This window comes from Tauraco erythrolophus, chromosome 8 (genome assembly GCF_009769465.1).
Source record: "Tauraco erythrolophus isolate bTauEry1 chromosome 8, bTauEry1.pri, whole genome shotgun sequence".
NCBI classification, from domain to species: Eukaryota; Metazoa; Chordata; class Aves; order Musophagiformes; family Musophagidae; genus Tauraco; species Tauraco erythrolophus.
Genome location: NC_141472.1, coordinates 3,896,111 through 3,923,297, shown reverse-complemented (window position 1 = coordinate 3,923,297; position 27,187 = coordinate 3,896,111). Strand labels below are relative to the sequence as shown.

The window sequence follows — 27,187 nt, the reverse complement described above, 5'->3', positions numbered from 1 at the left end:
GATGACTAATTCTCTACACTGGGTTTCCTTCTGTTGTAGTTTAATAATCCTGATCTCTTAATCAAGATGGTTAATTCTGCTCTAGGTGCCTTTTTCTGTTTCATTTTCTATGCAAAAAAGTTTTGTGCTTGTCTTCCTCAGCCCTCCTTGCTGTACAGCGATGCCCTGCCAGCCAGAAGTTACAGGGTTTGTTGTACTAATGCTCTAAACACAAATTCCGAAGCCACTCACCTTCAGCCATGCATATGTTGTCTCTTACCTCTGTAGTTCCTGTTGGGTCCATTTATTTCACGCTCCGTTGTCTGATCCATCTGAATGCATGTGTGCAGTGTTGTTTGTACACTCCTGGATTTGCTGATCCTCCCTTTTATTCCCACTGGAACCATGCAACCACTGCTCGTGGGGTTGTGATGCTGCAGCAGACTTCTCTCTGGGTGGGGACGGTTGTCTTTATCTGGGTGTTAGCTGCAACGTGCAGGAGCAGGAGAGAGACAGGCAACATCAATTCTTCTGGTTGTGTAACAGCTGACAAAAATCTGGTTGAAAAACTTTGCAGCCAAATTCCACTGTTATTGTTTCAACTTTAAAATGAGCTTCTCAATTTTTTTTTTTTTTTCTCAAAGCTTAAAGGGAGCGTTTCCTACTCCCTATGTTTATATGCTAAACTGGAGCCAGCCCTAGAATAGGCATCTTCCCCCTCTTTTATTAATTTTGTAAAGTGGCTGGTAAGTGAAGTTCATCAGGTGCAAGTTTTTCCCTGTATTTTGCCAGCACCAGAAATGAAGGTTAAACAGATTTGGACAACTTAAGAATTGATGTAGCCATTTTGTCGTTAGGCAATATAAACTGTTGAGAACAGTTAGAAACGCATGACTGTGTGATGGGCTGGGGGAGAAAGTCAGACTTTGCACGTGCCCTGTGGTGTTTCCCAGCACACTGACTTCAGGTTGTGTTAGATCTTCACTTGCATGTTGCTTGTGGTTGCGTACAGGAGATGTCCCTGTCCTTGCACATGCTGCTCGTTCCCCTACGTCCCTTGTGCTGCACCTTCTGAACCTGTAATGCTCCAGACTGAAACCAGAAGCTCGGTCTGCTGGACCTGTTCTGACTCTTGTCTTTTAATTGTAGGCGTCTGTGTGTGACGAGAGCGTTTACAGTGGGAGCCGTCGGTATAGTGCCTCTAGTTCTCGTGCTGTAAGATGTTTTCTGCATTTCCCCGTTGTCTTGTCTCTGTCCTCCAGTAACCTGTGTGTACCAGAACACAGCCTCTTCTGGGCTGAGGAGCTCTTAAGATGGACTGTGTGAGATTCACAGCCTGCTACTGTAGGCAAAAGAACGAGCTCTGTTTCCCTGAGCTTCCATGGAATAACGAGCAGTGATTTATCTGCTGTCCTAACGCCCGGCCTCGTGCCGGCTGGCTCTGGCCAGAGCCCGGCACTGGGCACACTTCCCCTTGTGGCCAGGGGAATTTAGCTCTGCCTTGCGCTTGGTTTGCAAATAAAACACCTTGGAAAGACGGTATAGAAAGTCCCTTCCCTCACTGAGACTTAATTTTGAAAATTGAGAATAAAACGTGTGTGTTTTTAATAAATAAAGAAATGAATCACTTCCCTATTAGCACTTAGCTGCTTGTTGTGAACGTATGGCTGGCTTGGTTTGGTTTCTTGGTTTTTTGTTCTGTAACTTGCGACAACTTTTTTGAAATACGTGCTCCTGTGAGTGGAGGGCTCTGTCATTTATGGGGAGAGACAGTATGAGGAATGACAGTATCAATCATTTCCTTTCCAAAAAGAGCAGCTGCAGGATTCAGTTTACAGATTGGAAGGCAGAAAACACCTTCACGTCTTCTCAGGTGGGGCTTCTGTGTCATGGTGGGTGTTTGGGCCAGGCAGTACATCTGCTGCTGCTGTATCTGCCTGGAAAAGAAAAAAAAAAAGTCTTTTTTGATTTTTAAATTCTAGTCTGTGGACTCAGTGCTTATTCTGCCTGTGAACTCCTTTGATGGTTATAAAGAAAAAAACAAAAACAACAAACCAAACACAAACAAACAAACAAAAACCCAAACAAACCAAAAACCACCACCCCAGACCTGAACAGAAAAAAGCCTCAAGACAAAGCATCCATGTTGATTTAACATTAAAAGATTAAAAGTTACAATTTTATTAGTTTGGAGAAGGAAACAAACTTTCGACTAAAGCTCTTGTTAGTCTTTGAAGGGCTATTCCATCCCCTTGCAATCACACTGATTCACTAGTTGGGCTGTGTATCTTGCTGCTACTGATGTTGAGCTTCAGATTATGTTTTGTTTCACATTTGTGCCTTGTTTTCATTTGGCTGCCTTGGAAAATTCATGGATACTTACCCGTTGGGACTGTTGTGGCAGCCTGCAATTTGGTGGATTTGCCACTGAGGCTGTGCTGAGCTGGTTGCAGCCTTTTGTTTGCACAGGATATCTTCATTTGTTTAAGTCTTTCGGAGGTCCAGATGATATGCTTCTGCTCTTGGGAGAAATCATTTACAGTGGGCTCCGAGCCCAAATGCTGTTTACAAGACTTCCAGCCACTGTTAATGGTTTGAGCAGGGAACACTGAATAAAATGCTGGTGCTTGTTCCCCTTCCTCCATCCCATCCCTGTGCCGCAGGTATTCGGAATCCTGTATATAACCCAGCCTTTCCAGTTTTGGTTGCGTGGTCGCCTGTAGTAATGAGAGAGTTGAAGTATGATGTTTTTGCTTCAAAGGGGATGATCTTGTCACAGTTAACCGAGTTATCTGTTTTTTTAATGTCTCTGAACCTCGTAACACTTTTGACATGTAGAGGGTGTGCCATTTGGGTAGCTGTCCCCAAAGAATGTTTTTGGATGATGAGATGACAGGTGAATGCAGGGGGTGAGGCTGAAACTGGCCTTGCCTGGTCTCAGCTGAACAAGTGGCGCTTGCGTGTTCTGCCCTGCGATACACAGAGAGCAACTACAGAATAAATGAGTCCTGTGAAACGTTAATAGGAGACTCATCAGCATTTAATACTTTTGCCTCGTCATGTGTTTCACGTTTAGGCTACATCCTTGTTATGTTAAGCATAAAACACCGGTGAAGGCACAAGGCTTCTGTGCTCGAACTACTCCATAAGAAAACAAAATCTCAATATTCACTAGAATGATTTTTGATTTTAGTTTAGAGTGATGTTTGATTTAAGTGGCTGTGATTGTGCACAGTTTACAGGTATTTTCAACACAGAAGAGAACACGCAAAATTCAGAACTCTGAAGCTCAGCAGTTCGGGTGCATGAAGCCAGTGTCACTGCATGTAAGACATCCGAGGACACGGCTTGGCCACGTTCTGCCCTGCTTCAGGGGCTTGCTGAGGGCTGTGTACCTTGGAACATAATGCTTTGTGGTTAGGAACTAAGTTTATGGTTGTACTGTAGTTGAGGCTATTTCCAGCTTACCCTCTTATTATTTATAAGTACTTTAAGCTTTATTTTCATTTAATACTATGCTACTTTGTTAGTGTGGCTAACAATGCTGAAACAGTCCTCCAATAGCTCGGTGAAGACCTGGCTGCCTCTGTAGCTGAGGAGTCCAGGGAATTCCTGGAGTGCCCAGGTAATTTAATAGAAGAAACCTTAAAGACAAACTACGTACACCTCAAAAGTAGGCTAATTCTTCAGATTTCAGTGGGTTTGTATCTGAGAAACAGTCTTAAGCACCTATAAAATAAACTCGTAAAGGTCATTAGCAGCGTAGTCTGAGCTGCTGAGAAGAGCAGTTCCTCGTGCTTGTCCCTGTCCCTCAACTGCCTCTGCCCTTGCGTCGGTACAAGCTTTAGCGTGTGAAATTTGACGGACCCTTTTTAGAAAGGACATGTTCACAATTGCCTTGAGGTGGTTAGCAGTAGGAAAAAAAAAATCATGTCCGGTAAACCTCAAAGTTCTTTGGTACATTCAGAACAGAGCTGAATTAAAAACTCCCTTTTATATATGTTTGCTTATGTATCTTTCTATGAAGTACATCAAAATACAAGATTAAGCGTGAAGCTGCTACTCTGAAATCTGTGAAAATAGAAGGAATAAGTCTAAAATGCATTTCCAGAGTAAGTTTTAGTTCTGTTTCCCTGACACTTTTCAACTTTCATTTCCCTTCTCTACTTCCATCATATTATAACCTCTGGAAATAAACCAGTGTAGACACATTCTTTGTCCCTGTCAGCAACAAGTCAGCCCTGTCTCTTCTGCATCACTGCTTAGATGTTTGCTTTTTAAGAAGGACTAAAATACTTTCTTTGCAGGAAATGAGGACTGCAGGTCATAGAAAAGCAGGAGAGTCTCTGAGATGGTCTCAGTTTTTACTTTAATCATCATGTAGATGGATGTTTCTTGCTTTGGCCTGTGGAGCACAGGTTGATCTTGTATGTGCACAATGTTGGAAACACGGGAAGAAGGCTCACCAGAGGACCTCAGAGCTCTTGAAGAGTAGTAGGATTCAGCCTTTTGTGTAGAGACTGAGAGTTGTTTACTTGTGACTGTTATCTTAAGATAGAGAAATAAATCATTAGTATTCTGTCATGCTAAAAATTGAATCAAAACTCTACTTGATCCATCAACTGGAATTATTGCTTGCCTGGATTTTTAAATTAACAGTCGAGGTGTCTGTTCTCTGACTTACACTGCTATTCCTTTGTCCAGCTGCATGTAACCATTTTTGTAACTAACTTTGGGTGTAATGCTCTAAATCCTCCCTTGCTTCTCTTCTCAATTCTAATGCTTTTCTCTTTTCTCTGCTTGCTGTTCTTGGTTTACCTGCGGCAGCCTTCCGAGTACAGCTGCTACCTTGGTTCAGGATCTCGGGCATCCTCAAGAGCCAGCTCTGCTCGGGCCAGTCCGGTGGTGAGCTCCTCTTTTTTACTTTGTCCCTAAGCTATTTAATTCTTCTGTTCTTCAATGTCTCTGTACAAAAAAGAGGTTACTGTCCCTCATGAGGCAGTTTCTTATGGTATCATCTGGACCTTCTGGGCAATGCTTAAGACAAAGAAGGGGTGAATCAGATGAAAAATTACAAAACCAAAGTATTTTCAATGCAGATGCACGTTTTTACAGTAGAAGTACACTTTAGACTCACATGAATGCTGTTTTTTTTTTAAAGTTGGGCATAAAGCACATGGGCAAGGGTATTGTGAAAAAGAATGGGTTGTTGATGCTAGTGCCACATCTCCTTTGGTTATTAAAATCAGGAGACGCAGAATCTTACTGCAGCGTTCCAGTAGTTGAGTTTCTCTCTATTCCGCAGTATTTTAGTGTTGTGCTGCTGCAAGGCTATCCAGAGATTGGATTTGAACGTATTTGTTGGATTGCAGATGACCAGGCGCTGCAGAGTCTTTAGCATGGTGAAGTGATAGAAGGATTACACGTACCCAGTGTGTTTATCCATTGCGAATTCCTGTGTAGCCATGGCTTAGCAAGGCTCAAATGCTAACAGCTTGTCCAACTCCTGTGACTGTAGCTGACCAAGACAAGACTTTTTCCCCTGCTTTTTATAAATACAAAGTAATTGTATTCTGTTTTTTCAGCAGCATATTGTTGCTTTCTCTTTGTGATTGTTCCATCTGGCTGTTTACAACTCTGAGTATATTTCCTGATTAATTTCAGAGCAAGGCCAGATAGCGTGGTAACAGCAGCAGAGTGCAGTAGCATGTCTTTTAGAAGAAACCTGCAGCTTACGGTAAAATGATCTGTAACAAAATTAATCTTCCACGGACACTGAGTTTTGAAGTGTTGCGCTGAGTTTCAGTAAAGCATTCCCCTTAGCGAACAGGTTGCCTGGAGAAGTGGTAGATGCCTCATCCCTGGAAGTGTTCAAGGCCAGGTTGGATGAGGCTTTGGGCAACCTGGTGTAGTGGAGGGTGTCCCTGCCCATGGCAGGAGGGTTGGAACGAGATGATCTTTGAGGTCCCTTCCAACCCAAACCATTCTATGATTCATTCTATGGTTTAATGCACCATTTCTCCTGGAGCCTGTCACTTATTTCCTACCACATCCCCAAGACACGAAGTGATGAGAAGGGTAATATTGTAAATTAACACACACAACGTGCTTCTCTAGTCATAACATCCTGTTGCCTTTGTTGCTTGGCTGAGGAGCTGAAACTTAAATGCTGTAAATGTTGCCTTAAGGTCTAATTAAAAAGGAGATCCGGATAGTCAAAGAAACTACCGCAGCATGCAGCACGGTAAGCTGCGACATAAACATTTGGAGCGTTCCTCTTCAGTGAACGCACAGAGCCTGCAGTAAGGAATTGCATTTTATCTGATGTCCCCCATCCTGCTGGTTCCCCCGTCAAACGCAGCCTGCGGTGTGGAAACCTGTGCGCTCCGGGGGTTTTGTCCCATGGTTAGGACCATGGAGTAGGTTTGCGTTCCAGTGGGGAAAGGTGCCTCAGCTCTTCATGCAGGGTGGCTTCTTGTCATCAGGCAGGGAACGGGTGAGCCTTAACAGCTCTCTCCTAAGTGAGAAAGAGCTGAATAAACTGGCTGGAACCAAGGAAATGGAATTAGAATCATAGAATCATGGAATGGTTAGAGTTGGAAGGGACCTCAAAGATCGTCTAGTTCCAACCCCCCTGCCATGGGCAGGGACACCCTCCACTACACCAGGTTGCCCAAAGCCTCATCCAACCTGGCCTTGAACACTTCCAGGGATGGAGCATCTACAGCTTCTCTGGACAACCTGTTCCAGTGCCTCACCACCCTCTGAGTGAAAAATTTCTTCCTTAGATCCAATCTAAATCTCCCCTCTTTCAGTTTAAATCCATTGCCCCTTGTCCTATCACTACAGGCCCTTGTAAAAAATTGATAGAATAGAGGGTATGTGATTTGAAGTGCTGGTGCTTCTTAAAGACAAGACTACACCTCCTGTTTAAAATGATGATTTTATTTTTTTAAAAAAAAGGGGTTTTGTCAGATAACTTACAGCAGCCAGTGAGCTATAAATAAGTCAGTATTTTAATTAATCCCTGAGTCTGAGTCTCTGAGCTATGTGTTTTTGCAGTATATATCTTACATTAGTAATACTTTTTAAATGGCTTTGCAATGTGAATTTCAATTATCCTCAAAGCAAAAAAATAATCACAATAACCAAGGATTCTATTAAAGTTCTTTTGAAGTGTAAGAATCGGGTGCCCATACATTGATGTTGGTTTCCATTATGTGGTTTTTGTATGCAGTCTGAGTCAGTCATGGAAGTTGCTTACGGTAATCACAAAATGCAGCTTGCCCCTTCTGGGAGCTATAGGGGATTTTCTGTCTTTTAATTAACTGCTTACGCTTTGGACTCTTCGTGTGCAAGTGGCTAGAGATGGTTAGCTGTGTCAGCACAGGCGCTGGAGAGGTGCCAAGCTGAATCTGCTCTGCAAGGAGATAGCAGGCACTTTAGAAAGTATTTATTTATTTATTTATTTATTTAATTAATTAGTGGTTTATTGCAGGGTGTGAAGAGCTTCCGTTATTTCCGTGGCCTTGAAGAAGAGCTGAGAGTTAGAGCTGAGTAGTGGGGCTAAAAGGCACCACTGCAGGGGCTTTGCTTCTCCTAATGCAAGGTAGTGCAAGCCTCCTTAAGGGGCTGGCATTGCTCTTAAAAGTTCTAATTACTACAGAGGGTCAATGCAGCAGCACCTTGTGATTTTATTTATTTTAATTTTTTTTCCTGTATTAAACAGACACCACCTTTTCATGTAACTCACAGTAAGGAATCACTTTTACTGAGGTTTCAAGGCGTTTTGATAACATTTCCAGTTGTGTACTTGATCTTGGCAGTCAAGATGCTGAAGCAGAGCCCTGTCTTCTCAGGAGGCTTAGCAGTGTAGCGCATCATAGAATCATCTGGTTGGAAGAGACCCTCAAGATCATCGAGTCCAACCATTCACCCTGCACTGTCAGGGTCCCTAAACCATGTTCTTCAACACCAAATCCACACGCTTCCACTCATACAGTCCCGAAATGTCATCTGCTTGGACTTCTAAAGGAAGAATAAAGATCTCCTTGGATGATGGTGATAACTTACGAGAGGAAAAAAGTGGTTGTTTTTATCTACATGAGTAGTCTGTGTTAGAACTGTTTTTAATATTGCTAACCCCCAAAATGGAGTTGTTCCCTGCCTCAATGTATTGAGCCATATGCTTTCTTGATTCTGCTTTATATATCTTTTGGCATTTCCATACGTAAAGATTTGATTCCAAGTTTACTTTTTAAATGGCTGGAGGAGGAGGAAGGAAAGGGGCGTATCTGCTGGGTTGAAAAGCTGAATTTCCAGCAAGCTTATGTCACTTGAGAGTGTGACAAAATCCATGTGCTGTAATCATGAGTGCTTAGCACTGAAATTAAATATTATTTTCTTATGATTATGGGCAATATTAGGCAGAAAACCAAAATTGAACTGTTCCGAAGCCTGACTAACTATCATGAGAAATTATATATTGAGAAGAGAGAAATGATTCAATTTAACTTTCTAAATTGCAGCATACGATATCTTATCACTGCAGCCCTTAAATCTTTTCTCAGAATTTTGTTTCCCTCTTCTACCGCTGTTAATTAAACAGTGAGCAAAAAGCAATGGTACTTTTCCTGCTGCGCACAGCTTTGCCACCTTGTGTTCTCATTTCTGCTAACGTATTTGTAATGCAGTAAAAGCCAAGAACATAACTTAAACACGTGAATATTTATTGGTGTTTGTATGTATGAAGTAATGGGACTTTTCTTTTTTAAAAAACTGATAAACTACTAGTGAAAAGCAGTTATTTATAAATAGACTCAGAATGCAATAGTGTTTATCGAAGACCTCTGAGCAAAGGAAGGCAAAATAGTTGGCAAGAGCACGTTTTGCTTCCCGGAGAAAGACGATCTTTCATCCTGACTCTTTCCCTCCTTGTGGAGCCTCCGACAGCGGGCACAAGCAGTGGGCACGCAGCCTAGCCAGGTGGGCTGGCAGCAGCAGCAGCGTGGTCGTGCCAAGTGCAAGACTCAGGACGCCGGTGCCACTTAGTGAGCGTGCAGTCCTCAGGTCGTGCATGAAGGCACGGTTGGGAATAGCTTTTTTTCATTTGAAGAAGCTTATCATGTTCTCACCAGGAGTAAAATGAAGACAGTCAGGCTAAATGTTCATGGAAGCTGTCATCAGCGTGCTCAAGCTTTGCCTTCTCTCTGCTGCACTTAGATTTACGATAGGCTCGTAGCCCAGCCCGGCCGCTGACAGCCTGCTCTGCTTTCGGCCCCTCCGGAGTGAGGATTTGCCGCAGTGCTAACTTGCATTTCAGAGCCTGATAAGTTTGTTTAAGCAATGACGTTTGGCATAACACTCATTCCTCAGCCAGGAGACTTCTGACAAATCCACTTTAGACCTGACAAAGTTCAGCAGTGGTTTTCCCCTGCTGATTTTTAAAGGCTTATTGCTAATTGCCCGTGTTAAGGTGGCTCTCATTGGAACAACACGCAGGAACTCTCTGTGTTACTGCCTGCCCCAGCCCAGCTGATCCAACTGGTAAGATGGGGGTTGTAGGAGGGGTTATATTGACTACAGTACTTGGTTTTTAATTCCGGTTTTTGTAGATGCCATCCTTTGTTCAGCACTAGGTGTTGCAAGAATTTTTCTCTGGTGTGGGCCATATTTCCATTTCAAAGTGTGCTGTACTACTTTAAGAGCAGGAAATTATCTTAATTTGATTCGTCACGAAAAAAAAAAAACAACCCAGAACCTTGCTTTTATGAGGAAGTTGATCTAAGTACAAGATCTTAGATGGAGCTGAGCAGTGACAGCCACATACTGAACACACTGAGGTTGTCTCATACCGAGGATGGTTCGCAGTGCTACCCAACTGCAAGCGTTTCATATCCTCTCTAGCCTTGTTTAGCAGACTGAGAGCTGGAAATTGTGCCTTAGTCCCAATTCTTCCATCGATTTAAAGATCTGAATAGTTTTTTCTCTTTACTTGCAGCTGGTCTTTTCAGTAGGTGTTTGAGAGCCGTCTTGTTGGATGTGCCGTCATAGTGCTAGGAGGGCTCTGATTTTGGCCTGGATACTCACTGGTGGCAAAGCACTTCAAGGGTTAACCTGCTAGCTGACTGCAGAGTAGAGAGAAATACTTTTTCAAACGTTATACTAAAATGTTTTTATTATCTATGAAAAATAGGCGATATATCCATATATAGCCTTGTGGAATGATTTTGCTCTTGTTAAGTTTCCAGCTGCGGTAAGCCTCTGATATTGCTGACATTTTTGTAACATGGCTCCAGATTTATTCCGAAATTGCTGTCAGAAGAGGCTGAACTCTGATCCCGTTGTACTTATTTTGCAGAGAGCAATCTATTCCCTTTGCCAAAATAAAGATGTGCGTGCTGGAGTTCCTAGGAAAATTACTTCCTTTTCCTGCTTTTTTAATAAACTCAAGTACACATTGCCCAAATTGTTGGTGAAAAGGAGGGTAATCTGTGGTTAGAGACAGACCCATACCCTTGTGGAAATTAAAAATGGTACAATGTTCTAGAAATGAAAGATCTAGTATTGTTAGGTGAATTCATCTTTACATCTCCTCTTCTAGCAAGTATTCTGTTAGTCCTTTATGTTTTCATGTGGAAAAGCCCCAGAGCCAGTATTTTTGTGTAAAGGGCTATGCTGAGTACAGTACTGTGAAGGTGGTCTTTATTGAATGATAATATGGATGGTAAGTATTTTGAGCAAGAATTCTGTGCAACTTCAAATGAAAACAAACATTTTTTTCCTGACCTTTGTCTGTGTGATTTCTTACTGGATCAAATGTGAAAGGGCTTGTCGGGTACCGGGTGAAGGATGAAAACCTGGAGTTCCCTCTGGTGGCTGAGTGCTGTTGGAAACAACGATTTATCTTTTTTTAAAGGAGTGACACTGCAAATCCATTATTCCAGAGATGAGCAGAATGAAAACTCGATAAAATATTCATCTAAAATAGACTTCTGTCTTCCTACAAGACACTCGTTACAGCTTTTGGTACATCACTGCCATGTAATCAGAAAATTAAATGCTGCTTGTTCAGACTGAGATTTTGCTTAGAAAAGTGTTGCGTAGCAGGAGGCATCTTTATAATGAAAGGATGCTATGTTTGAATGGGGAACTAGCTTTTCTCAAACCAGACTAGTTTTTATAAATGTTAATATTTAAATCAATTGGTAGTGGTAATTACTGGTTTAGAGGAGAAAATGCTCTGAGTGTTCCATTCATGACACCAAATGGATGTGTGTATGAGGGCATCACTAGGGAAATTAAATCTCCTGTATTTTATTTTATTTTTTAAACCACACCAATTTTAGAAGTTACTTAATAGCTTTAATGATTAAAAAATTATGCCACCTCAGAGTTATTAACGATCGTTTTGGTATAAATGTGTAGCAAGTGTCACAGGTGTGGTTATGAGCGCGCTGAGTAGAAATGTCCACCTTATGCCTATCTCAGCACATTGTCTTCAACATATTTCCCTTTGTAAATGGAAGCACTTATTTGACTGCTATGAGGATCATTAAAACAATATCAAGGGTTGTTATCTTATTAAAAACTGAGTTTGCACATTTTTGTCAGAAAATAGAGGACATTGTGCAAATTGCTTAGGGAAAATACTACTTTGAGTCGTGCCCTGAAGCCGCAGGGCAGACTTTGCAAAAGGCTAGACATAAATTTCTGGAGATAGATTTGGGCGGGTGGGTGTACACACTAGTCTTTGGTAACATGCCAGTATTTACATTTCCACCACTGTCTTGGTAAACAGCAACATGGTGTTTGGCTGGACTAGAAGGCTGCCAGTATACCACTTGGAGCTGCCTGGCATGAAAATAATAGGCAGTTTGCAAAAGTCAGGCCATCTTGTCTGTTGGATTCTGAAGTATCTGCCTTCATTAGTGACTTTCTCTTATCGCATCCAAATTCAGAGACTTTGATTTTTTTCCCCCCTAAGTACTTTGTGTATTCAGTGTCTTTGTGAAGTTTATAACTAGTGCTTTAAGTTTGGCTTATTTTACTTTGAAGCCTAAGTCTTAAATTTTCTTAATGCTAATCATAGGGAATTTATGATATGAGATGTGTTGTCAGTGTAAAAAGCTGATTTGTAATAGGTATCTCTCAGTTCTGTTTTTTTTTTCCTAGGATACTGTGGGTAATATGAAAAATAACGTGGGATCATCCACACATTGCTCTGTGTAATTTAAAGAAAAGAAAACCCTATGCCAAATGTGAACTGACAGGAAAGAGATGGAGTTTTTGAGTGTGTTTTCAGTGAAACTGAAAAACTTAACCTCAACTATCCCCTACCTTCTCCTGAATCCGATCTGATTATTTTTTTTGTCATTTGAAAAACATTATTCCCTTTGGCTCTTAGGCTCTTGATCTGGGGAAGCTGTTAATTTCCTAGAAATCTTTTGGGAAACCATCTTAACTGTGGCGCCGAATGTTCCCAGAAGAGGTTGACATGTTCTGGACTTCCTGAGTTCTGCTGAGCTTTTCATTTCATTCAGTCCTTTTTAAACTTAGTTACATTTTAGATGGAGATACTTAACAAAAAGATTCTGTTGTGAAACGCCTTCTGTTTTGTTTTGGTTTTCCCCCTCAATAGCAAAGTGAATAATGATGAAACACTTGATTTTAAATTTCTCCTCTTGGGACTTGTGTATTGTGTTTGGTTTCAGAGCAGGAAAAAGTTGATAGGATGGTTCCCATCAAGGGAAATAAAAAAATATGCTCAGGTTGTATGTGAGTTTTGCTCCGTAACTTTCTTATGAGTGTTTAAGCTGTCTGTATCCATGGTAATTTTCTGTATTCCTAAATGCTACTTTGGCTCTGTTTCGTTTCTTCTAGACTAGTTTTAGTGCAGGATCTCTCTTTGGAATTAGTAAACTCCAGTGAATTACTGAAACCATAAAAGAGCTGTTTATTTAGACTTTGAACTGCTCCCTGATATTTGACTTGAGTGTCATTTTTTTTCTAGTCTCAGCCTTACTTGTATCTTTGCTTGAAGTCACAGTTGCCTTTTGTCTCGAATGGAGAACACTTGTTAGGGATTTTAAGCTTCAGATTTATTTTTTTTCCCTACCCCATCTCCTGCCCCATTGTTGTTCTTTAGAGAGCAGTGCAGACACAGTAGAGTACTTCAAGTCTAACTTGGTACCTTGCTTTTTGGAATGGGGGGGATGTGCGGGCAGGCTTCAGAGGCAGCCTTTTTTTTTAGTTAAGGTCCATAAAAAAATGTAAGTTCAAGAAGCTCTCCTGGTCTGGAAATCTACTGATCTTTCAATTAAAAAAAAAAAAATAACCTCTCTACGTGAGTAAATTGCTTTTTGGGGTTCATTTGAGGCATATTTTTAAATTGTTCTAAAGTAAACAGGAGTAGCTGCGTATGTCAGCCCAGCAGTTGCAAACAGCTGTTTTCATGTCCAGAGAAAGACATCTGGGGCTTTAAGTTCATGCCCAGGTAGGCCTTTTTATTCTTGCATTGTTAACTCATGGATCAAATGCCATCTTCATATTTGAAACACTGTGATGTCGAATATGGAAAAAAAGTATTCCTCTGTCTTATTTAACAGACTAAATATTTTTTTATCAGTAAGTGTATTCCACTTAATTATGTACTGCTTAGAAACATGAGGTGATTTGTCCAGCCTCGTGCCCTGAGATGCCAAGCAGGACACTGCTGTTCTGAGTGTCCTGGCTGCTTTTTGAGTGGATAGAAATTGCTGATTAAGTCTTTTACTGGTTTAAGAATTCCCTTTCTGATGCCTTACTGCCTTGACTTGTCCTTTAAAATGTAACGATTCCTTCTAAATCTTTGTTTTACAGATTGAGGAAAGGCCAGAAAAAGACTTTGAGAAGGTAAGGAGGATCTTCTGAATTATTCTGCCAATAGCACTTTTTTCACGTTCTTTTGGTAGGTAGAACTTGCAGTGAGTGTACAGAAATCTAGAAAATCCACTGTGGGGCAAAACTTGGAATTATTGGAGCCTTCTACCACTATGGTTTCGTTTTTTTTTTAAGACAAACTTTTTAAACCTCTCTGGTTATACAGAGGTTAAGTAGTTGACCTTCAGAAGCAGTTTGCTGAAATTGCTTTAGGCTAAGCCACATATGAATACTGGGTTTGTTTATTAGCTTTTAATTATGGTATTGTGTAAAAAAAAAAAAAAAAAGGCGGATACTGCAGCAGTGAGAAATTGGCTTCATGCAGAACCGTCAGTATAATAAAATCTGTTAATGTGGCTACTGCTGCAGAATAGATGAATATCCATGAAAGGAGAGGAGCTGGAGGGGCAGTCAAAAGCTTCCACAAAATGCAATATTACACGTTTTGAAATTATTTGGCAAGATGATACTAGGCCCTAAAGACTTTGTCTAATTTAGAATTAATAGTTAGATGCTAAGCAAATGTCATGCAAACTCCTATTTCAATAGTGTTTAAATACATCTAATCAGCCTTTTCTCGTTAATTTCCTTTGGTAGATCTTGATCTTTTGTTTTTCCTTCTTAGAAAGTTACATTTGAATCAAATTTGCCTCATTTAGAAAGGCAAAGGTTGGTGTAAAGTGTACATTTAAAAACAAAACAAACGAAAAACCCAACAAAACCAAACCAAAACACTTCTAAAAATATCCAAGCTATAAACACACAATGTATCTAGAAAAAAAAAACAACCATTTTTAACTGTGTGTGATTGTAGGGAGCACGTACTGTTTCAAGTTTATCAGCAGCTACCTTAGCTTCTCTGGGTGGGACTTCTTCACGAAGAGGCAGTGGGGATACATCTATCTCAGCTGATACAGAGGCATCTATTAGAGAAATCAAGGTAAGAAATACTTAAAACCAGTGTGAATTGTTAGGAATCTGTCTCTTAACTATGACTCTCTTGCTCAGAATGTATTTATGCCTTGTACTTGATAAATTGATAAACTATAAGATTACTTGAAGGTAGTGCTGATGTTGGCAGTAAGAATTGGGACTCACAGGCTGATGCTAACTAGGACTGTCCCCTGCATTATTATTAAATAGATTAATGTTATCTAAAGGATATTACTAAGTATGCCTTATACTTCTTTCCAAAAAACAAACTGTCTTGTCTCCCCCTTCTGGCAGTTCTACCACAATGAAATGTGTGCTGTAAAAGACAAGTGAATAGCTTTGTGAGAGGGATGCTGCTGGGAGGCGAGTGTGTATTGCAGGAATATTTGGGATATTTTGGTATCCCCTACGGCATGGGATAGCAGGTCAGACTGATCGTAACAGACAACATCTCCTCCTGACCTAATGAAATGGGAAATGGGCTCGGTACAGCACGCTGGTAGGAGGACTGAAATAATGCAAGAAGCACTGCACTTACTGGATGCTATTTTGGGGAGGGGGCTGTATCTTGTCCTCTAATTCGTGGTTCCATGAAGCTGGACACGTTTGAATAGCAAATAGCTGTGCAATCCAGTGTTGGTATCATTCAGTGCTAGGCTGGGTAGTCCATAGCTAAATTGGTTTTTGTAATCTGTTTTTTTTTAGTGCTCCATTCTGAAGACTGTTTTAAAATGGGGAATCTGAATTCTGTTAACTTCCATGCATGCGACGTACAACTCTTCCGAAATTACAGCCAGTTAAAACATTTGGAATTTGTATTGGGACCTCAGATACAAGGGGTCTGTCCCAGTTTCAGTACTGTAAAACAGCTGAAAGATAGCCGTTTGCTGGTAAGCCAGCACCAAAGAGGAGAGAGACTGTGGAATAGGACTTACACTAAATTTGGTGTAATTTCAGGCTTGCTTTGGCAGCCCTGACCCTTAATACCAGAATTCCTCAGAGGACAATAATCAGTGAAAGGGGTAGAAAAGGACTGTGTGGCTGGGGCACATAATGGTTGGAGGCTTTGAAGCTGGGTCTGCATCTTGTCCTTAACATTGATGATTTCATTTTTTCCAGTCGAGAAGAGCAGAATTAGCATAAACTTCTAACCAAGAAATTTCCTTGTCTGGCAAGGCTTCAGGTTAGGATCAGACCGCTTAACCTGTGTGGTAGAAATATTTAAATGAGAAATTTGGATACCTGCTTTTCCCCATCAGCTGCGCTTCTGCCCCTTAGTTTCGGTGGCATCATTCACCTTTCTCACCGTTTCCCTCAGGATATCTATGAGTTAAAGGACCAGATTCAGGATGTAGAAGGCAAATACATGCAGGGACTGAAAGAAATGAAGGTACTGGTTTGCTGCAGACTGGGAGTGTGATCATTAACACCAGCTGAACGTTCAGAGAGTTAGTGTGAGACCTAGAACTGAACTTGCATGCTTTCTTCTGTAAACTGTTTGAAAAGCACTTCATTAAGTGGAAAAGTATCTGTTCTGACCTCGACTGATTGTGGTGAGGAATGCTTCCGAATGTTAACTGGAAGGCTGCTCGTTACTATTGCATGTTGTCTTTGCTGTTTTTAGAAGGTAATCATTTTGCTAGCAAATTAGAGGGTTTTTTTTATAGTTTTCTAATCCAGGAAGCCTCCCAGTATTGGAAGATGGACTAAAACTCATGTCCTACAGTGCTACGAAAAATCAGAGTTTAAAAGCTTGTATGTTTTGTTTTGGTAAGGCCCAGCATCCCTTTCGAAAGTTGTGCCTGTGAGGTGGTGACTATTGTTTTGGTTTTGTATTTAGATCACAGAAGGCACCCTTGAACAGTTCTTGTAACAAACCTTCATGTAACAAAGCTTGTTAGGTGAAGAATGAACCTTCATACCACTTGGCACGGAGGAAGTGCTTACCACTTTCAGGAAGCCATAAACGAATTTCGGTGCAACAACTAACTTGTGCATCCATGTACCACCACCTCATAAGTAAGCAGCAACACGAGCTGCGTTTTTTTTTGGAAAAGGCAGTCTTGCAAATATGTACTTGGACATCCAGGCATCTAATGCAAGATTTATCAGCATTAATTGTTGACTGTGTCATCGGCTTAATGCTGTGACAGGTGAAGATGCTGCCATCTTGAGTGAGTGCTCAATGGAAAAAGAATAGTTTGGCCCTTTTTCTGTAAAACCTAATGTTTTTTTTTCCTTGATCACTGTGTAGCAGGTGTAGCAAAATAATCACACTGCATAGAAAACGTAGGTTGTTTTTCGGTTTGTGTCCCTTGCACTGCCTTTTGTGGTGATTTGTACCGAAGCCGCACTGCTCGATGCTAAGAAAACAAAACGTAGCATGCTGAAGGAGTGGTGCAGCAACTACCTTCACTTCTGACTTGCATATACTTCCTTTCCAGCTAATTTTGGTGGTTTAATCCTACTGCTGTTTCCAAACCCTAACTGCTTTCCTTTGCTTGGTATTTCTCATCCTTGGGCTGGAAAGCACACCGAAACACAGCTCGTGTTTGGAACTGTATAAATTCATGTCCTGAACGATGAATTCTCATATTTGTCGATAGAAATGTAAACTAAACTGATTCAAACTTAATTTTGTCATCTCACCACTATCATCCCCGGTCCCATTGACTGAATGAAAAGGGAAGTATATGAAACTCACCTGTGCTTTAGATGTAATTATTAGAATTACTTAAGTTCTGAAAGGAATTGCTTGATCTGTAAACTAGTGTTAACATGAGTGTCCTCCTTGTTTGCATATTCACATTGTTTTATTTATGTAGCTCTTTTTTATTTCTCTATTAAAATCAAACACTGCAAAGTTTGTGCGCACAACATGAAAGATGATCCTGGTCCTTATTTTGCCATCATCTGCTGTTACAAATATCTCAGTATCTTATGTTCAGGTCAAGTTGATAGGAGAGGTTTTTTGAGACCCTGGGAATTGTCTTACAGAGTAGATTTGTGAACAAGGGGTGTGATATAGGAAACCTAATGAAAATTGATATATCAGGTTATAAAAGCTGCAGCTTTTCCATAGCAAATTCTAATTTCTGAGTCAGTATATTTAGTGGTTCCCACACTGCAAAGACCCCTGAAATTTCTGTGAAGTGGCTGTCAAACTGCCTTAATTTAAGGCTTAAAATGATCTTAAATCAAGGCCAGTTTACCTTTAAAAAAAAAAAATTCTAACTTGTCATGTTCAGCGGCTGCTTTGAGCTGCCAGTGTGCAGGGGCAGGGGGAGGAGGGAGAAGGAAGAAAACTCTGAGAAGGCAGAAGCTGAAGCAGCAAAGAACAGGAAACGTTTTATCCGTCCTGAGGTAGAGTTCCTTGCTTGTAAACAGACGTCTGGTGGGAACACAGGGAAGGTTATCCTCACCTTGGGACAACTGGTAAGCCTCTCTAGCGCATGATTAGCCCTGGTTTCCGTAGGGGTACTCAGCATGCTTGTGGTTTAGTACTTAATTTTTGTGTTGAAGGTCTTGGTTGGCAAAGTGTCCTTTATAACTGACTCTGACTGTGGTTGCTTGTTCTTTGCAGGACTCTCTAGCTGAAGTTGAAGAGAAATATAAAAAGGCTATGGTGTCAAATGCTCAACTAGACAATGAAAAAACAAATTTCATGTACCAAGTAGATACGCTGAAGGATGCTCTCTTAGAGTTAGAAGAACAGCTAGCAGAATCCAGGCGGCAATATGAAGAAAAAAGTAAAGTATGTATCTAGATATGGCATGTTATTAAACAGGGAAAGACTGGGGCACAGGACAAGCCACAGAGACCTTTGGGAGGAGGCAACCAAATTACAAGATTTTAATTAAGTTATTTTTTCTGGTTACTGTTAAAGCAAGTGGAATAGCAGCGTATTGTGTGTTGTGATCACATAAATGGGAATCTTCCCTAAGTTTCTGTCTTATAAAGCAATTTCTGAAGAAGTGAAGAAATGTTTTATATGCTAAGGCTATATTGATATTATCACATGTCCTTTTATAGTCCATCTTTAAAGTCAATTCAGAGGGTTTGTTCATAGTGACTTCCAAAGTATTTTTATACACAAAATTCTCTTCAGAAGGCCCATGAGGCAGTTGTGCCGTTTATATAGTTAAGGCAGCTACTTAGTTGAGAGTTGAATTAAGTTTAATGTGAATTCAGCATCTGACAGCTAGTAAGTTGGTATTAAATAATAAAGCTGTGGCTTGTGTTAGCTTTTCAGAACTGGCTTTTTGGCTTGGGGTATTTTGCTATAGTGTGCTTCAAAACACAGAGTTTCTGGAAGATGCAGTGTAGTTTTAGAAGTCCATAATATCTGGCTAATTTTTAGTAAGCAGCTATTTGGAATGAGTGGGTTAAATTCCCATCCATTCATCTATGAAGTCTGTAGGACTGGAGTGTAAAAGCTATTCGCTGCCAGCCTGCTGCTTAACTTACGAACTTATGGCTAAATGATGTCCGTGAATTCTATATTTCATGGAATAATAGTTTCTCGGATAAAAACTCTTCTGGGATCGTGATTAGAGGAATATGCAAGAATTGCGTTGCAGTAAGCATTTCCTTTGTGGTCGGGCTTATTTTCTCCTTTTTTTTCCATGGGATGCTATTTTTGATCAATAAAAATGTCATGAATATTTCATTATTCATAGGAATTCGAGAGGGAGAAGCATGCTCATAGCATATTGCAGTTTCAGTTCATGGAAATCAAAGAAGCTTTGAAGCAAAGAGAAGAAATGCTTGCAGTAAGTAAATTATTTTTTTTTTAATGGCTTCTTGGATTGGTATGTTCCCAATTAGCAGTAGGAGTGTAGAAGGTGAGGTATGGAGAATTTTATTCCCTACTCAAGTTTCTCACCTGAAGAAATACAGGTGTTTCAGGCCAAACAGGTTCAGAGCTGACTAATAGAAATAGTATGTTCATAAGCATTACCTGAAGTTGGGCTTCTCTTTTGCCTTGTCCGTAATATGAAATAAGCTGTGTTTCGGACATCTGTTTGTGGAGATGCAGAGGAAACTGATGGAACTGTCCAACTTGTTTTAAGCCATCTCATGGCTAGTAAGATTGTCTTCAGGAGTGTCGGTTTAGTTGAGATGTCAGAAACTGTGAAGCTGTGCACAGAGATACTGTTTTACTTTAGCACCTGACTTTTTTCATTCTTTGGCATCACTGCAATCTTAACCTTCTTTGTTAACCTGTTTCCTGCTTTCTGTCTTCTTGTTTTGCCCCTGTCTCTCAGGAAATCCAGCAACTGCAACAGAAACAGCAGAGCTATGTCAGGGAAATTTCTGATCTTCAGGAGACAATAGAGTGGAAAGACAAAAAAATAGGGGTAGGACTGTCAACTCCTGAAGTGTGTTTAGAGTGGCACTGTTGTTCTCCAGCTGATCCTGCTTTTGCAAAACCTCATGAATAAAATAAAATCCTCCCTAGTGACTTCATTTGGTGTGGCTGTCTTAACTGTGTTATCAGTGAACTAGCAAATAGCAGATTTTTGTCTTTGGCCGGTATCGTAAAATCCAAGAAAAACTTAGCAGCTGGTCTGATTTCAAAGCCCAGGGTAATTTATTTGCTGTGGTGCACCATTTGTATTTGCCATATTGAGAAAGGAAGTGCTATTTATAATGCAATTCCATCAGCACTAAATTTTTGCTTATTCAAATTTAATCTGCGGACTAAGCAGAAACCGGAGTGCGATACAGAAGCAATAGAGCTATTTATGAGTTTTTGGGATGAAAGTCTCCAACTCTCCCTTGCTTCTAATCTGTTCCCACCACCCCCTATCAAAGCCAAATGGCAACCCACTCTTAAAGAAAAGCATAGCTTTCTTTTCTCACAATGAGCACTGAAAATCATTCTGAAAATAGGAGACAGAAATCTGGCAACTTGCCCATCCTTGCAATGTCCAATAACTTGTAGCAATTTGAAACTCAAAATTTTCTGATTTTTGTTACTGTTCTATTTGTGTATTTATATAGAAATATTGGAGAGTACAGCAGCAAAATACGCATTTGCACATGGTACATCCCAGTCTAAAGATGACTTATTGGCAGCTTTTAAATTAACTGAAACGTACTGCACCCGCTGTGGTAACCCGTGCAATAAAAAGGCTGTTAAAATCTGCTGGGCCTGCTTTCATGCCGTTCTGTTAACACATGGGAATTGCACTGTGCCTTCCGTGTGCCTTTGGAAGTGATGTGGATATGAATTAATTGTCTAGCAGATAAGAACGGAAGGTGGATTCTCATTGGAAGGATCCTTAATGAAGGGTTGGGCTCTTTAGTAGGAATTCCTGGTTGTTGAATAAGCTGTGCATTTCTTGGATTTGAAGTTGGTCTGTGTGTATGTAAACTCAGTCCTTTAATCTGTAAACTTTACCTTTTTCATACATGCCACTTCCATGAATCTCTGAATATTCTTGTTTACACTTGCTTTTCGTGATCTTTACTTGTCTCCTTTCCTTTCTTCACATCTCCTTGCCCTCTGTCTGTGTTGGGAACTCAGGCATTAGAGAGGCAGAAAGATTTCTTTGATTCCATAAGGAGTGAGCGGGATGACCTTAGAGATGAAGTGGTTGTGCTGAAGGAGCAACTGAAGGTATGCAAGAGGAATAAAAGAAACTTATACTCAACTGCTGGCTTTTTCCTCCTGTATGTTTTTGCACAAACTTTTGAATCTAGCTTAGTAGCAAGAACTCTATTTTCATGTTGCCTGTAAGTTGCCATTTCAGGAATTTTCTATATAAAGTCCTTCCCCCTAGTATTGACGGTGAGCTCTTAGTATAGACTGCAGGATTAAGTAGTTGCTTTTGTAGGAGATGCTTCTCTGAGGAACATTTTACGCAGCAGATTTATGTTTAAAAAAAAAAAAAAGAAAAGCTGGGATCACATGCTTTCTATCATAATGGCTAAAATGAGAACTGCAATATTCTGTGCTCTCTTCTGACTTCCAGCCATTTTTAATGGAATGATTGAAGCAATTGTTTGTTCAGAATGCCAAGAACACAACACCTGAACTGTCCTCCCTTGTCTGAGCTGTAGGCTCTAAAGCATTTCTTCTGCTTCTCCTCAGAAACACGGAATAATCCCAGACTCTGACATAGCCACCAACGGAGAGACATCAGACATTCTTGATAACGAAGGACACTTGGATTCTTCCAAAAATGTTCCGGGCACAACTCAGGCATTAAAGACAGGAGGGGATGGGATGCTAGGTAAGTGCTGTATGTCCTTTCACATCTTTCTGTCTGTCTGTCCACTCATTCATCTTTGCTTGGAGTTTGGGCATTTCTTAGTGGGACAATTAACGCATCACGCAGCATGCTTCTTGTCGAATCACTTCCTATGCATTTTTCTGCTTAATATTTGTGATCACTTCAAGTACGTTGTGCAGTTTCCTGCAAAGGCAGACTTCATTTCCCATTCAAGGCGACAAAGGACAAGAATACAAATATTACATTACAGATAAGTAGCAATCATTCAGATTCCTATTTAAACCCTGAATTTGAAAATTGTCCCAGAATAATCCTACTGTTGTTCAATATTTTTCAGCACATATCTTAAAGAATCAGGAAAAAGCATTTTAGTTTCCTGTCAAGAACTTGTATGTTGGCTCATTTATATACCTGAGAACTGTAAGTGTCTGCTGAACAACAGTGCTGGGCACTGTTAGAGCACACAAATGTATGAATTTGTAGTTCGTGGTATCTAGTACTAGTGACCAGTTCATATTAACACCTCAACATTTTTACTTGCTGTAACAGGATTAACACTGTTAAATTCAAAGAAGATAACTCTGAGTGTTAGGAAGGAGAAATCTGGTTGGCCAAAATTTTCTTCTTATGCTGTTGTGATGAATGGCCTTCTCAGAGAACTATGATACTAGTGGAAGGAAAGGAAGTAAGAGATTTTTCTGTTGTTTTTGTTCTGAATGAACACACTAATAAATAGCAGCAGGCAGCCAACTGTTGCAAGGGCAAGCTGTCTTGCTTTTAGCTGTTGGCAGCTTTTTCCTCACTCAGTTTTTGTGTGGAAACAATATGGAACACCAAAACCAAGGTAAGGGTGTATTTTTTAATGTAGTACGTTTTCTATCTCTCCTTATTCCGTTTTTGGTTTGGTTGTTTTGTGGTTTTTTGGAAACAGGTACAACATAGACCCAAAAGCTAACTGCTGAAACCACACTTTTTGTTCTAATCCCTGTTGCTTCTAAATCAAATTTGAAGAAAAACTGTTACAGAAACCTCCCCCAAAACCACCAAGTCCCCATCCTTTGAGCGGATGAAGTGGCTGTAAGGGGCGCTGAGTGCCTGAGCTTTGGTCTGTGTTGGTAATGGCAGACAGCTGAACCGTTTGCTTGCCAATCAGATTTTACATTCAGTGTTGGTCACGTACACTGATGATGCCTGTTTATGATACTTAAGAGTAAACTTTTACTGAATAATCCTTGATTACTTCATTATAATGGCATCAAACACACTCTCGCATGCATGGAGTGGTGCTAGGGTTAAAGTTGTAGATAATATTGCTGAGGAAAAAAAAGAATCTTTAGTGTTAGTGTTACATCTGCAAGTATTCCTGTTAAATTGCACTGCTTGAAACAGTTGTTCTCATCTACAGAAGCTGTAATTCACACAGCCAAGAGCATAAATCTTTCACTTTACAAAAACACAAGCCAGCACCAGAGACTTCTTGCTTTGAGAGGGTGGTGGTGAATTTCACCCATCAAAAACCTCAGACCCTTACTAATTCAATCGCTGCTTTGCCCCACGTAATTGGCAAAAGCTGATCTTTTCTTAACCTGTTCTTTGATTCATTCTCTTTCGGGTTTTAAGTGGGGAGGTAAGTGTTATGGTGTGGTCCCTTCAACTTTCTCAATGGTCTTTTAGGCAAAGCCAATGAAGTGGACATGAAAAATGAGATTTTGGAGGATGTGGGGAAAAGAGAAATCTTGCAGAATACTGAGCGTGAGGAACACAAAGAGGAGGAGTCTGAGGAGCAGGAAGTACAGACATTGCATGCTGATGAAAATGCAAAGGCAGAAAAAATGGTTGAAGAATGTGATGCCCTGTCACCAGTGATGTTACCAGGTAGTAGGTTTCCAGAACAAACTCAAAGCCTTACAGAACATGTATTAGAGAGCGCTTCTTCCAATGGGGATAGTGACACAGATGATTTGAGAAAGGAGACCGAGTCCACGAGCACAGCAGTCCAGCAGCCTGTTAGTATGGAGGCTGAACACCATGACTTCAATGCAAGGACAAATCAGAACTCAGAGGTGGGCTCTCTGCAAGGTCATCAGCCTTTTGAGACTTCTCAAGAAATGCCTAGTGTCTTAGGTACAGAGCATGAGCTGGAAAAAGCTGCACCTGAACAGGAAGAACAAGAGGATCTTAAAACTAGCCATGGCCTGAGTGGTAGTGAAATGGATCAGGAGAATGCCGTTACGAGTGGGAGCTGTGAGTTGGTTTCCAACCAGGCAGGGCTACCAGAGGGTACAGTAGCAGGCTTGCTTAGTGAAGAGGTAAATGTGGAGAGTCGTGCTGAGGGACTCCAGGACTCAGAAGAAAGTGCTGAAAACAAGGTTACAAATGTCTTGGAGGAAAAGCTTGTTGAAAGCAAAGACTGCACTGATGGAAGAATTGATAAAACAGGAGGTGATAGAGCTGAAGAAGAACATGAGGTTGGGAATGCAGTTCAGGGTCAGACAAGGGAAACAGAGTCTGTGGGTTTGGAGGGGACAGAGTCACGTGAAAGTGGTGTCCCAGCAGATAAAAGTGAAAAGGAAGATGGTGGAGATAAGGCAGACATCGAGCCAGTTTCTTCAGAGGACAGTCCTTTGGCATCATCAGAGCAACAAGCTATGCAGGATAAAACTGAACTTGAAAACGCTGCGTCTGAGAAGGACAGACAGAAGGAAGTTTTGATGGAAAAGTTGGAGACGTGTTCAGATTCTGCAGAAACAGGCGAGCAAGATAAGGCATCTGTGGAGGCCATAGGCTGTGTTACTGAGGTAGAAGGAAGTGTGCTGCAGCAGGCAGAGCCAGACACAGCTGTTGTGAAAGAGGTGACGACTCAGGAAACCAGTTTAGACCCAAGTCTTTTATCTGACAAATTTAAGGAGTCAGAATTGGAAACAGGGGACGAGTCTGGGAAAGGAAAGGAAAGTAGGACAGAATGGGTAGCGGATTTAAAGGCAAAGGTAGACGTTCAAATGGTTCAGTGTAGTGAAGAAGCAACGGTGGGAGAGAAGAACACTCCTTTAGAAGGTGAAGCACAGAATGTAGTTAAAGAAGAGGAAGGTGAATCTAAAGAGGAGTCAACTGTAGATGTTAGAGTAACTACTGAAAACAAAGTTGATAAAGAAGCACTGGAAGAAAATGAGCAAGTGTTAGAGCTTGCAGATCTCCATGGTGGTGGATTCGCTTCTGAGGAAAGTGCAAATAATTCCCTGGCACAGAAAGCTGAGCAGGATGAAAATGTTAGTGAAGAAGTTAAATTGGAGGGTCAAGCAGAGGAAAGACTGGAGGATGACGGTGATGCATTTGATTTTGATGAAGAGTCAAAACAGATGCTAGAAACTGATGAAAAATGTGATGGTGAGAAAGCTGGTACACAGAAAGAAGAAGGTGATGGAGCAAATGGTCCTGTCGGAAAAACTGCCCAAACAGACAAAGCCAGAGAAAGAACAGACAAAATAGAAACTGAAAACGCCTTGACTGAAGATGACAGCTTGCAGCATAAAAAAGGAGATGAGCCTGAAGAAACAGGGTGCTTACAAGAGGAAGCATCCTGGAAAACTGATGAGAAGACTGATGTGATGGAAGATGAAGTCAAAGCATCAGATTCTAATAAAGTGGAAAAAATACCAGATGAAAATGTTTCAGAACAGGATTTGGAAAGTGCTGGCAACAACAGGGATGAAAGCAAGGAGGATTTGCAGGGGGGTCGAAGGGGTAAGGGTAAATCCAGAGATGACTGTACAATGTCGTAAGTTCACAGTCTCAAGGCTGCACGAGTTACATGCCGTTTGATCAGTCCCAGTACGGAAGCATGCACTTTGCACAGCACATCGGACCTTAGAAATACTCTTCGGGTTTTTTCCTCATAGGTAACTCTTGTCATAATACAATATTCTGTAGGTGGTAATGGTGCAAGTATCAAGTTACTGACATACCTTGACGTATACGAAATCGCGCGTGGGTTTGGTTTTGCTGTGTCTCAGGTTTAAAATTTATCACCAAAACAGCAAGCTTCACAAATTGACTGTTCGGACTGTCTTGCAATTCAAGTACTTTTAGTGTGGATAACTGCTACTGAGGAATTTCTGTATGAAATTCTTTTTTTTCCTAGTCTAGGTGATAGATGTCCGTGCGCATATTTACGTGTACTTACGTACCTTAGACCTACACTAAGTACACTGAAGGAACTCTGTACATCAGCAACGCTGATCTGATGTCGAAACTTCTATCTGAATGATGAAAGCATAGGAACCAATTTATTTTTTTATTATGGAACACCAAAAAAGCTACTCTCATTCCACTTTGTGTGTATTTCTAATATGGTCATATTCCAAGATGTAGTTAGATCACTGTGAATCTGCTTAGTCTAAACACTTTGGAGGAACAATTTACAGTTGGAAGGAGGTGTGACATACAGGCCTTAGTTTGCTGAAAGGAAGAAATATAGACATGTTTACTTCATCTAGGCACTTTGCACCATAAGAGGCCTTTTGCACCATGTCTCACATGGGTTTTTAATTTTTTTTTTTCCCCAAAGAAAGTGTCAATACACACTGTAATGTGTGCTTAGGTTTGCTATCAAGTTCTGTCTAGCTATGAATATACAAAATATCTATTTTTCCAAGAAGTTTTTTTTGTTTAAAATTGCGTTTCCTTACCGCATTATTTTTTGCAAACTATGATTCTGAAGGAATGTTTTTATCTCTGAAAAATCCTTACCTCTTCCTTTTTGGAACAAAGATAACTTTGCATGTCTTAATTCTTGTTGGATATCAGACCAAAGACAATTGTTGTTCTGTATACAAGCCCCTGTGCCTTTTTGAAAAGCTGGATTGCTTTGAATTACTGGCATAAATTAGACACTTTGACTCCATTGGTATGTTTCTTCTTGCATCTTTGCTAGTTCTTGGGAGGAAGAGCATATTTTGCGTACTTAAAAAGTCATTTAAAGTTGTTCTCAGCAATGAACGTCCCAAGGGAATGCAAATTGAGGAGCTGGGGCGGTGAGGGGGGTGCTATGGAAGGCTGTGTTTGTGTTGATGTTACAAAGTTAATGGAATACAAACAGAATGCAAAAGTTCAAGATG

At 40.7% G+C, this 27,187-nt stretch overlaps 1 protein-coding gene across 4 annotated transcripts in view; it reads left to right on the top strand.

The window, feature by feature from the left end:
- LRRFIP1 (LRR binding FLII interacting protein 1) overlaps positions 1-27,187 on the top strand; it is a 105,749-nt gene extending 78,562 nt beyond the window's left edge. For 2 of the 4 annotated variants that reach the window (XM_086615746.1, XM_086615745.1), the window contains exons 11-22: positions 142-186; positions 1,129-1,194; positions 4,807-4,884; positions 13,840-13,872; positions 14,714-14,839; positions 16,151-16,222; positions 18,416-18,586; positions 19,512-19,604; positions 20,100-20,192; positions 21,365-21,457; positions 21,932-22,073; positions 23,748-27,187. In XM_086615746.1, coding sequence (XP_086471872.1) covers positions 142-186; positions 1,129-1,194; positions 4,807-4,884; positions 13,840-13,872; positions 14,714-14,839; positions 16,151-16,222; positions 18,416-18,586; positions 19,512-19,604; positions 20,100-20,192; positions 21,365-21,457; positions 21,932-22,073; positions 23,748-25,852 — 3,117 coding nt within the window. In that variant the 3' untranslated portion in view covers positions 25,853-27,187. The remainder of the gene's footprint in view (positions 1-141; positions 187-1,128; positions 1,195-4,806; positions 4,885-13,839; positions 13,873-14,713; positions 14,840-16,150; positions 16,223-18,415; positions 18,587-19,511; positions 19,605-20,099; positions 20,193-21,364; positions 21,458-21,931; positions 22,074-23,747) is intronic. The other 2 variants (XM_086615747.1, XM_086615748.1) reach the window with 2 other exon arrangements.